Source organism: Hibiscus syriacus, unplaced genomic scaffold, assembly GCF_006381635.1.
Source record: "Hibiscus syriacus cultivar Baekdansim isolate YM2019G1 unplaced genomic scaffold, ASM638163v2 tig00000665_pilon, whole genome shotgun sequence".
Lineage (NCBI taxonomy): Eukaryota > Viridiplantae > Streptophyta > Magnoliopsida > Malvales > Malvaceae > Hibiscus > Hibiscus syriacus.
In genome coordinates, this window is record NW_024061808.1 from 18,506 (window position 1) to 31,003 (window position 12,498).

Genomic DNA, 12,498 nt, shown 5'->3' on the forward strand with positions numbered 1-12,498 from the left:
TTCTCTGAATTACCATCGTTTCCATCTCTGACAACAAGATTACCAGAATCCAGGAGCTGCAATACTGGATTATCAACACTTGCTGTCATATTAGTCGACCAAACAGCAGTTGTGTTCTGAACTTGAAGCACAATTCTGCCGCTACTTTCTATCTTAAACACAGCTGTGGAATCGTTTACTGGGTTTATCCTGTTTGCAACCCAAACAACAGTTTGCATGGGGATGTTGTACCAAATTCCTAGGTAGCGATTCATAGAACTGCCAGGAGAGAAGAAACCCAAAGCAAAGCTTCCACCATTGGAGACTATGTTCATGCCATCAGTGAGGGACTCCGATGGAGAAATGGTGTCGATTGCAGTTGAACCTTTTGAGAAGATAATGAGGAAACAACAAACACTGTAAAAGTAGAAACCCATTTCCATGGATGTCTAGTTTGGTAGCTAATTGCTTGCAGAATTAAGCACACATTCCATTTGATTGAACATTCTAAATGCAAGTCTTTAGTCTTGAATAAATGACCTACACATGGAATTTGATTAAAAAAATGTTGCAAGTCTTTATCAATAATGTCAGAGGCCACAAGTATTTTATACTCAACTGACTTTGAAGATGCTTATTTATAATTTTCTTAAGGCTCATACTGTTAAGAAACATCCCTTTCTCTCCTGCAGAAACTGGAATTAAGTTTGCAATAATTGAACCTTAAATTATAACCCAATATTGGACTACAAGAATATAAAAGTGTGAGTTTGACCAAGGGCCATTCAGAGTGAAATTAAATAACATGCATTTCTACTCCTAGACTTCTCCAAAAAGTCAAATCTTTCATCTGATATTCCACTAAACTTCTGCTGATTGGAGCAAAAAAAAGAATTTATAGGCTATAACTTAAGCTACAAGACATGTCTTCTCAATTTCCAGGAAACTGCGAACACACAATGTCTCAAGGGTCAATTAAGATTTGATCATGTTGCATTATCCGTTAAGATTTGTTTTCTAGTTCAAGGGTTCTTTAGTTTCAACCAAACGTTGTAAAAGGAAATCTTTGGGACTCAAAAGCTTTGACCAACTTCTTTTCTTGATGCAGAAGTTTAATTACTTAACAATATATATTTTTAGCATTAGACCCATAAATGAGGAAGGCTGTAAAAGTTGGTATCTTGCCTGACCATACATTAACAATCACTTTGATCTTGGCCGGTATCTCATATCTATTAATTTCAGTAATCTTAGTTTCCATGATAACTATAAGACAAGTATTTCATTTTTTTAATTTATCTACCATCCAAAGACATAGAAAAACTCAGAGAAATCGAATATGCTCACGTTGAAAACATGCTAGTATCTACCAAACACTTGAGTTTTGAGTAACATTAATGAGTAAAATGCCCAACGTTTCAGATGGGACAGAAATTGTTGCCGATAGTTTTCAGCATAACAGATTAAATGAACCATGCAATCTTCTTATTTTTTTTACCGAGCCTCGAACAATGATAGACTTATTTCGTTTCTTGAGGACGTCCCATTGATGTCGGGAGAAGAAACTGCTTCCAAAGGTTTCTTGTTAAACAGGAAACCAGGTTGCTTAGGCGAAGGCAATTCATTATGACTTCCCAACATATGAACCACGGATGACATACTCGGTCTATCTTCAGGATGCAGCTGTACACATAAAAGGCTAATGTGGATGCACTGTAACATCTCGGATTGATCGCCAGTCTCTACTAAGAAATCATCAGCAACATATAAAGGCTTGCCTTCCTTCCATAATCTCCAAGCCTGCGGCAAAATTTAAACCTTTTAGCATTTTCTATTCAAGTTACCAAACATAATGATAATAGTGTTAGTTGATGTTTACATGTTCAATAAGGTTGCCACTTTCATTTGCATGGTAAAAACCTCTATTCTTTCTTCCACTTATAACCTCCAACAATAAAATCCCAAAGCTAAAAACATCTGATTTTACTGAAAACAGCCCATCAGTAGCGTATTCTGGTGCCATATAACCACTGCAGAATGTTGTTAGACAAACACAATGAATTCTTTTTATGGATCAAATTGTATGTAAAAGGCATAAAAATACACTTACTAAGTTCCAACTACTCTATTTGTATTGGCTTCTGTTTGGTCTCCTCCAAAAGTTTTTGCCAAGCCAAAATCTGAAATTTTCGGGTTCATCTCGCTGTCAAGTAAAACATTACTAGCTTTTAAGTCTCTATGAATAATCCTCAATCTCGAGTCTTGATGAAGGTAGAGTAGTCCCCTGGCAATCCCGCATATAATTCGGAAACGCATGGACCAGTTTAATACTTCACGTCTCGATTGATCTAGAAATTACACATTCATGTTAGTCGTGCGTCTTATTTAATCATTGAAGAACCAGAGGTGAAAACAATGAGAAGTTTTCTAATGATTTTCAGACCAAAAATGAAAGAGTCAAGGCTTCTATTAGGCATGTATTCGTAAACCAGCATTCTCTCATCTCTTTGAGCGCAGCATCCAAGAAGCCTTACAAGATTCCGATGCTGAAGTTTGGCAATCAACTTTACTTCATTCTTGAACTCGTTCAATCCTTGTCCAGAACTCTTTGAAAGTCTCTTCACTGCAATTTCCTGTCCATTTGCTAGTGTCCCCTGGAAAATTTTACAATATTTGAATGAGCTTTGAATAAAATTGTATGCTTAGAGATCATTGTACTAAAATACAGTGACTTTCACCTTAAAAACAGGGCCAAAACCTCCTTCACCTAACTTGTTATGAAATGAAAAACAATCAGTAGCTTGAGCTATTGTACCAAACCCAAATACTGCAAGCTCCATGTCTTCATTCTCGTTTTTGTTCTCTTTATCATTTTGATTATTGTCTTCAACTTCATCTGAAAACAGTATAAAACATAGAGTTGGAATATAACACTTACTAAAACCAAAATACCCCCAAGCACTTGATTTATGCACTATGAGACTGTTTCTTTGATCATATAAAACGTTCAAAACCATCCATTATCAATTAGTTTTTGAAGGTTACATATATGCAAGAAATTTAAGTAAAACGGTAAAGGAATCAACAATATTTTTATTTCTTTTAGGAAAATGGGGTCAAAATTAATATTTTCTATCATGAACAACTTTTGACAACTCATTTTCTCTTTAAGTATCCCTGTCTAACATTTTTTTCTCTGATAAGCGTATGAAATATGAGCTTCCATCTACCTTCTAAATACATAGAACAACTCAGATAACTCGAATATAATTGTGTTGGGCATGCACTCGTTTCTAACACATACTCGAGTTCAAGTAACATAAATTAGCAAAATGATTTTAGAATTTGTAGAAAAGAAAAAAATGAGCACACTAATCAGGATCATAATTAGTGTTACCTTTTAACTTTCTCCTACGTCTGTGAATATAACAAACGACTAAAAGGAACCCCAAAAGGGCAGCAATTACAGTTGCAAGTATGATGGCAAGCTTCACCTTATCCCTTTTCTTCAGTTCTGCCATTAAATCAAGATGCACAAATATTAATTACAGTTTCAATCGGTACAAAAAATCGTTCTAGCTTTGTAAACAAGTACCTGATTCTGAAGCAGACACTCTGATGTAAAGATCCTGACCCTCTGAGAGCAATTGTTTGATATCAATCAGATCACCAAACCACATGGCGCAGCCACTACCTGTTGGAACATCTAAATTAGTGTAGGCCATGCAAGAACAGTTCCTCAAGCACTTATCCCTACATTCCTTGAGATTCATAGTTTTATTAACCCAAGAATTTGTGGTGTCTGGGGTTTTCACGTTGCCAATTCTGATAAAACCATCTCCTTTCTGGCAGTTCAATGGCTTAATATGTCTACACCCTCCGGCATAATCTGATGAGTTCCATCTTTCAGGCCATTTCGGACTGAACCCTGTCAAACATTGACAAGCAGGAAGCTTGTTGCTATCACAGTTCCCATTTGGACCACAACGTCCATATATGTCACAGTACCCATTTGGCATGATTAGAGATAACTGCCAGGCTTGAGTCTCTTGGTTCCATGTGTACCTTTCTCTTGCACTTTCAGTTTGGTTCAAAACAGCCCTTGAAATCAATGATTTGTTCTTGAGGAAATATATGTAGTAAACCTCATTTTCATTCCACACAAAGTCGTAACCAAATATCGGACTCGATCTCAAATTCGGAGCCCCACTAAATCCATTGCCATTCCATATCCCACTCAGAGAGTACTTTTCCAAGCCTTTCCATAGCACTAATTCTGGGCTTCCTTCAAGTTCTATACCATAAGAAAGATCACCAGGAGATGGATCATCCCAGTTCTTCCAGGCTGTGAGTCTTCGATCCAGACCAGTTCTTAAATCAACGCCAATTTTCATCCCTGGCAACGATGTATCCGTTGGATAATCAAAGCTTTGCCATAAGTAACTCTCTGGATTGCTATCGTTTCCATCTCTGACAACAAGATTACCAGAATCCAGGAGCTGCAACACCGGATTCTCAACACTTGCTGTTGTATTACTCGACCAAATAGCTGTTGTGTTCTGAACTTGAAGCACAACTTTACCACTAATTTCTATCTTCAACAGTCCAGTGGTATCGTTTATTGGGTTTATCCTGTTTGCAACCCAGACAACAGTTTCTATGGCGATGTTGTTGTACCAGATTCCAAGGTAGCGGTTCTTGGAGCTGCCAGGAGAGAAGAAACCCAAAGCAAAGCTTCCACCATTGGAGACTAAGGTCATGCCATCAGTGATTGACTCCGATGGAGAAATGGTGTCGATTGCAGTTGAAGCTTTTGAGAAGATGATGAGGAAACAACAAGCACTGTAAAAATAGAAACCCGTTCCCATGGATGTCTAGTCTGGTAGCTAATTTGCTTGCAGAATTAAGCACACATTATATGGATGACCGGAGGCATGGAATTTGATGAATAAAATGTTGGAAGTCTTCAGCAATGATATCAGATACAAGTATTTATATTCAACTGACTTTGAAGAAGCTTATTTATAATTTTCTTCAGACTGTTGAGAAACAACCCTTCTCACCTGCAGGAACTGAAATTAAGTTTGCAATAATTGAACCTTAATTCTATATTAGAATGATGTTAATATGTAAATTTTTTTTAAAAAAAACCTCTAAAACAATTAAAAATTAGACTACAAGAATATAAAACTGTGTCTGACCAAGGGACGTTCAGAATGAAATTAAATAACATACATTTCTACTTATTGACTTCTCCAAAAAGTCAAGTCTTCCACCAAACTTTTACTGATTGGATAAAAAAAATCATTTGTAGGCTATAACCTAAGTTACAAGATATGTCTTCTTAATGTCCAAGAAATTGCAAATACATACTGTCTCAAGGATCAATCAAGATTTGATCATGTTGCATTATCGGTTAAGATTTGTTTACTAGTTCAAGGGTTCTTTAGTTTGAACAAAAATAGTTGTCAAAAAAAAAAAACTTTGGGACTCAAAAGCTTTGACAACTTTTTTTCTTGATGCATATGTAACTTCTTGAAGTTAGGTTTATAAGATTCGAATTAGTGAATTGGATAGTCGATTTGGATTCCGGAAGTTCGGTTTATTTATTTACAAAAATGTACATCATATTCATTATCAGTCTGGTCAGTGTTCAATTACTATTGCTTCTGATTAATAAAGGAATCCCACAAAGAGAACTATTGTTCCATGTTCATAATCAAGTTGTTTTATATGTTTGATTCAAATGATAAAAACAACAAATGCAATAAAATTAAGTTGCTTTATATGTTTTTGGCTTGAAATAAGTATTGTTTTTTTAGTTTCAAGTGAGACAGAAATTGTTACAGACAGTTTGGAGCATGACAGATTGAATGAACCATACAACCATCTTTTATCTAGCCTCTAATAAAGATAAACTTATTTCGTTTCTCGAAGACGATCCCTCTTTGCCAGGTGAAGAATCTGCTTCGAAGGGTTTGTTGTAATACAAGAAGCCAGGTTGTTTAGGCAAAGGCAATTCATTATGACTTCCCAACATAAGAACCACAGATGACATGCTCGGTCTCTCCTCTGGATGCTGCTGTACACATAAAAGGCTAATGTGGATGCATCGTAACAGCTCGGGTAGATCGCCAGTCTCTACTAAGAAATCATCAGCAGCATCCGAAGGCTTGCCTTCTGTCCATAATCTCCATGCCTGCAGCAAAATTCAAACCTTTTTAGCATTTTTAGTTTAAGTGAGAAAACATAAATGATAATACTATCTGTTGACATTTACATGTACAATGAGGTTGCTGCTGATATTTGTATGATAAAACCCTCTATTCTTTCTTCCACTTATAACCTCCAACAATACAATCCCAAAGCTAAAAACATCTGATTTTACTGAAAACAGCCCATCGGTGGCGTATTCTGGTGCCATATAACCACTGCATGAACGTTGTCAGATAAAGAAGAAAAAATATACATTAGGGATTTATAATAAAATTTTATGTCAAAATGCATAAAATTACACTTACTAAGTTCCAACTATTGTGTTTGTATTGGCTTCTGTTTGATCGCCTCCAAAAGTTCTTGCCAGGCCAAAATCGGAAATTTTGGGGTTCATTTCGCTGTCAAGTAGAACATTACTAGATTTTAAATCTCTATGAATAATCCTCAACCTTGAGTCTTGATGAAGGTAGAGTAGTCCCCTAGCAATCCCACAGATGATTCGGAAACGCTTGGACCAAGTTAATACTTTGCTTTTCGTTTGATCTGGGAAGTATGCATTCATGTCAGTCCTACATCTTATTTGATCATTGAAGAAGTAAAAGTGATAACATTGAGAGGTTTTTCTAATGATTTTCATACCGAAAATGAAAGAGTCAAGGCTTCTATTAGGCATGTATTCGTAAACCAGCATCCTCTCATCTCCATGAATGCAGCAACCAAGAAGTTTGACAAGATTCCGATGCTGAAGTTTGGCAATTAACTTTACTTCAGTCTTAAACTCATTCAATCCTTGTCCAGAACTCTTTGAAAGTCTCTTCACTGCAATTTCTTGTCCATTTGCTAGTGTCCCCTGGAAAATTTTACAATAATTTCATGAGCTTTGAACAGAACTGAAAACTTAGAGATCACTATACTGAAATACAGCAACTTTTACCTTATAAACAGATCCAAAACCTCCTTGACCTAACTTGTTACGAAATGAAAAAGTGTCGGTAGCTTGAGCTATCGTCCGAAACCCAAATACTGCGAGCTCCAAATCTTCTTCCTCGTCTTTATTCTCTTTATTATACACATTCTTGTCTTCAGATTCACCTGAAAAGAGTATAAAACTTAGAATTGGAATTCACATTGCCTCTTTTTATATATTGATCGAGTTATATACATGTTTTTGGACAAACACCGAAACCGATTACAGTTATGAGCACCATAATTAGTGTTACCTTTTGACTTTCTCCTGCTTCTGCGAATGTAACAAACAACTGAAAGGAACCCCAAAAGGGCAGCAATTACAGTTGCAACTATGATGGAAAGTTTCACCTTAGCCTTTTTCTTCAGTTCTGCCATTATCAGTTTTGATCAGGATGCACAGATATTAATTAACGTTACCACAAGATGTAATAAGCACATGTTCTAGCTTTGTGAACCGGTTACCTGATTCTGAAGCAGGCACTCTGATGTAAAGATCCATACCATCTGAATCTGATTGAAATTGTTTGATATCAACCAGATTCCCGGACCACATGACGCAGGTAAAATTTAAATTAGCGTAAGCCATGCAAGAACACTTCCTCAAGCACTGAGCCCTGCATTCCTTGATATTCATAGTTTTATTAACCCAAGGATTTGTGATGTCTGGGGATCTCACTTTACTTATTGTGATAAACGCATCCCCTCTCTGGCAGTTCAATGGCTTACTGTGTATACACCCTCCGGAATAATCCGATGAGTTCCATCTTTCAGGCCATCTCGGCCTGAACCCTGTCAAACATTGGCAAACCGGAAGCTCATTGTTATCACAGTTCCCATTCGGACCACAAACTATGTATTTGTCACAATTGTCACTTGGCCTAATTGAAAACAGCATCCAGGTTCGAGTGTCCGCCTTCAATGTGTACCTTTTTCTTACACTTTCAGTTTGGTTCAAAACAACCCTGGACATCACTGATTTGTTCTTGAGGGAAAATATGTAGTAAACCTCATCTTCGTTCCACACAAATTGATAATCATAGATCGGATTCGACCTTACATTCCTTATCCCACTAAATCCATTGCCAATCCATAAGCCACTGAGAGAATACTTTTGTAAGCCTTTCCTTAGCCCCATTTGTGGGATTCCTTCAAGCTCTACACCATAAGTAAGATCACCTGGAGATGGATCATCCCAGTTCTTCCAGGCTGATAGTCTTCGAGCAAAACCAGTTCTTAAGTCAACACCGATTTTCATCCCTGGTAACATTGTATCTGATGGATAATCAAAGCTTTGCCATAAGTAATTCTCTGGATTACCATCGTTTCCATTTCTGACAACGAGATTACCAGAATCCAGGAGCTGCAATACTGGATTCTCAACACTTGCTGTCGTATCAGTCGACCAAACAGCTGTGTTCCGAATTTGAAGCACGATTCTGCCACTACTTTCTATCTTTAACACACCAGTGGAATCGTTTATTGGGTTTATCCTGTTTGCAACCCAAACAACAGTTTGTATGGGTTTGCTGTGGTACCAGATCCCCAGGTAGCGGTTGTTAGAAGTTCCAGGAGAGAAGAAACCCAAAGCAAAGCTTCCATCATTGGACACTAAAGTCGTGCCATCGGTGAGTGACTCCGACAGAGAAATGGTATCAATTGCGGTTGAAACTTTTGAGAATAAGATGAGGAAACAACAAACAATGTAAAAATAGAAACACATTTCCATGGATTGCTTAGTGCTTGCAGAATTAAGTACACATTACATTTGATTGAAATTTGAACATTTTTTGTCAGTCTGATTGAACATTCTAAGTTCATGCATTGACTATAAATGCCAGAGAAGACTTTTGTCTTGAATAAATGAGTGAAGGGAATGGATAGTCGAAGATGTGGCTGAAAAGTCACCAAAAGTCAGAAACATGTACCGAATCCATATACTGCTGGCTTTTCTTTACTTTTTGTTTTGAATAAATGACCCTAGGCAGGGGATGCAGTGTTTGCCTTGTTTTCTTTTCTTTGTAACCAGTCAAAGACTTTGTTGTCTTCTCACCCTGTTGACAAAGGAACCATGATTACATTCAGAAAAGTTTTACAGTGCATCAGACAATTGGCAGAATTTATATATTCTGTCAACCAGAGGACTATTGCTACATGTTCATAATTAAGTTGTTTTATATTTTTGAGACAATTAATAAAGACAACAAAAGCAAGAAAATTTTGTTGTTTGATATGTTTGTGGCTTCGAATTGGTATGCTTTATTTGTTTCTAATTGATCATATTTGCAGATAAATAAATTCCCCAAGTTTCAAGTGGGAAGGAAAATTGTTGTTGATACTTTGGACCACACCAGTTTGAATGAACACTAAAAACTTTTCTCATCGAGCCTCTAATAATGATAAACTTATTTCGTTTCTCGAAGGTGATCCATAGTTTCCGGATGAACAATCTGTTTCAAAGGGTTTCTTGCAAAACAGGAAACCAGGTCGTTTAGGCGAAGGCAATTCATTATGACTTTCCAGCATCAGAACCACGGGTGACATGCTTGGTCTCTCCTCGGGATGCTGTTGTACACATAAAAGGCTAATGTGTATGCATCGCAGCAACTCAGATAGACTGCCACTCTCTACTAAGAAATCATCAACAACATCCAAAGGCTTGCCTTCTTTCCATAATCTCCATGCCTGCAACAAAATTCAAACATTTTAAGCATTCGTAGTTCAAGATAGAAAACATAATGATAATGGTATATGTTGACATTTACATGTTCAATTAGGTTGCTGCTTTGATTTGCATGATAAAATCCTCTATTCTTTCTTCCACTTATAACCTCCAACAATACAATCCCAAAGCTAAAAACATCTGATTTTACTGAAAACAGCCCATCGGTAGCATATTCAGGTGCCATGTAACCACTGCAGAATAGTCGGATAAAGAAAAATGAAGTTTTTTATTGGGATTTATGGATAAAATAGTATAGAAATGACATAAAAGTACACTTACTAAGTTCCAACTACTCTATTTGTATTGGCCTCTGTTTGATCTCCTCCAAAAGTTCTTGCCATGCCAAAATCTGAAATTTTCGGGTTCATCTCACTATCCAGTAGAACATTGCTAGTTTTTAGATCTCTATGGATAATCCTCAACCTCGAGTCTTGATGAAGGTAGAGTAGTCCCCTAGCTATCCCACAGATAATTCGGAAACGCATGGACCAAGTTAATATTTTGCGTCTCGTTTTATCTGGAAATTTAGCATTCGTGTTAGTCTTGCATCTTATATGATCATTGAAGAAGCAAAAGTGATAACATTGAGAGGTTTTCGAACGATTTTCAGACCAAAAATGAAAGAGTCAAGGCTTCTATTAGGCATGTATTCGTAAACCAGCATTCTCTCATCTCCTTGAGCACAGCATCCAAGAAGCCTTACAAGATTTCGATGCTGAAGTTTGGCAATCAACTTTACTTCAGTCTTGAACTCGTTCAATCCTTGTCCAGAACTCTTTGAAAGTCTCTTCACCGCAATTTCTTGTCCATTTGCTAGTGTCCCCTGGAAAATTTTACAATATTTTGAATGAGCTTTGCATACAATTGTATACATAGATATCACTTCACTAAAATACAGTAATTTTCACCTTAAACACTGGGCCAAAACCTCCTTCACCTAACTTGTTATGAAATGAAAAACTATCAGTAGCTTGTGCTATTGTACTGAACTCAAATACTGCAAGCTCTATATCTTTGTTCTGTTCTTTATTCTCTGTATCATTTACATTCTTGTTCTGCACTTCATCTGAAAACGATAATAAAAAAACATGTATCAGAAATTCCCACTGCCTCTTTCCTATATTGATTGATTTATTTGCATGTTTCTGGACAAATACCAAAAACCAAAATACACCAAGCACTTGGTTTATAGACAATTTGACTCGGTATTTCTTTAGATCATAATTAGGATCATAATACACCAAGTGTATGAGGACCATAATTAGTGTTACCTTTTAACTTTCTCCTGCTTCTGCGAATGTAACAAACGACTGAAAGGAACCCCAACAGGGCAGCAATTACAGTTGCAAGTATGATGGCAAGCTTCACCTTAACCTTTTTCTTCAGTTCTGCCATTATCAGTATTGATCAAGATGCACAGATATTAATTAACATTACCGCAAGATGTAATAAGAACGATTTCATTGTGAACCTGTAGTACCTGTTTCTGAAGCAGACACTCTGATGTAAATATCCTGACCATCTGATTGAAATTGTTTGATATCAATCAGATCATCGAACCACATGATGCAGCCACTACATCCTCTTGTAACATCTAAATTAGTATACGCCATGCAAGAACAGTTCCTCAAGCACTTAGCCCTACATTCCTTGAGATTCATTGTATTATTAACCCAAGAATTTGTGGTGTCTGGGGTTTTAACTCTCCTTATTCTGATAAACCCATCTCCACTTTCGCAATTCAATGGCTTACTGCGTATACACCCTTCGGACCAATCCGTTGAGTTCCATCTTTCGGGCCACTTTGGCCTGAACCTTTTCAGACATTGACAAGCCGGAAGCTTATTGTTATCACAGTTACCATTTGGACCACAAAGTCCCCATCGATCGCAATAGTCACTTGGCATGATTGCAAACAGCTTCCAAGTTTTAGTTTCTGGATTCCATGTGTACCTTTGTCTTACATTTTCAGTTTGGTTCAAAACAAACCTTGACATCACAGATTTGTTTTTGAGGAAAAATATGTAGTAAACCTCATGTTCGTTCCACACAAAGTCATAATCAAAGATGGGATTCAACCTCAAATTTGGTGCCCCGCTAAATCCATTGCCATTCCATAATCCAGCGCGGTAATACTTTTCTGAGCCTTTCCTTAGCACCATCTCCGGGTTTCCTTCGAGTTCTACACCATAAGTAAGATCACCAGGAGATGGATCATCCCAGTTCTTCCAGGCTGATAGTCTTCGACCGAAACCCTTTCTTAAATCAATACCAATTTTCATCCCAGGTAACATTGTATCTGACGGGTAATCAAAGCTTTGCCAATAGTAATTCTCTGGATTACCACCCTTTCCATTTTTGACAACAAGATTTCCGGAATCCAGAAGCTGCAAAACTGGATTCCGAACACTTGCTGTCGTATTAATCGACCAAACAGCTGTTTTGTTCTGAACTTGAAGCACAACTTTGCCCCTACTTTCTATCTTCAACAAGCCAGTGGAATCATTTATTGGATTTACCCTGTTTGCAACCCAGACAACAGTTTGCATGGGGATGTTGTTGTACCAGATTCCCAGGTAGCGGTTCTTGGAAGTATGACGCCAGACAGAATA

At 37.2% G+C, this 12,498-nt stretch overlaps 2 protein-coding genes across 2 annotated transcripts; both read right to left on the reverse strand.

Annotated features, from left to right (window-relative positions):
• Window positions 1–1,383: 1,383 nt before the first annotated feature.
• On the reverse strand, window positions 1,384–12,498 carry LOC120209892 (the record flags this gene model as incomplete). Its single annotated transcript, XM_039208782.1, has 17 exons — window positions 1,384–1,430; window positions 5,837–6,178; window positions 6,260–6,410; window positions 6,501–6,738; window positions 6,835–7,045; window positions 7,130–7,287; window positions 7,416–7,532; window positions 7,627–8,832; window positions 8,928–9,057; window positions 9,141–9,215; window positions 9,550–9,846; window positions 9,927–10,077; window positions 10,166–10,403; window positions 10,499–10,709; window positions 10,795–10,952; window positions 11,158–11,274; window positions 11,367–12,498. Coding segments are annotated over 16 exons (4,896 nt in total), but the record flags the coding sequence as incomplete, so codon positions are not given.
• On the reverse strand, window positions 1,474–8,933 carry LOC120209882 (G-type lectin S-receptor-like serine/threonine-protein kinase At4g27290). The gene is made up of 8 exons (XM_039208770.1): window positions 8,895–8,933; window positions 3,575–4,870; window positions 3,377–3,493; window positions 2,718–2,875; window positions 2,423–2,633; window positions 2,090–2,327; window positions 1,859–2,009; window positions 1,474–1,779 (listed from the first exon to the last, which is right to left on the reverse strand). The coding sequence occupies exons 2-8, from the start codon at window positions 4,845–4,847 to the stop codon at window positions 1,474–1,476; spliced, it is 2,454 nt and encodes an 817-aa protein (XP_039064701.1). The 5' UTR covers window positions 4,848–4,870; window positions 8,895–8,933.

Bases quoted from the DNA above. Each gene is read 5' to 3' on its own strand.
- LOC120209882 (XM_039208770.1), bottom strand. From the start codon at position 4,847: ATGGGAACGGGTTTCTATTTTTACAGTGCTTGTTGTTTCCTCATCATC. The intron at 2,634-2,717 runs GTGAAAGTCACT...AAAATTTTCCAG, and splicing joins GTTTTGGCCCTGTTTTTAAG to GGGACACTAGCAAATGGACA. The intron at 2,010-2,089 runs GTAAGTGTATTT...AACATTCTGCAG, and splicing joins AATAGAGTAGTTGGAACTTA to TGGTTATATGGCACCAGAAT.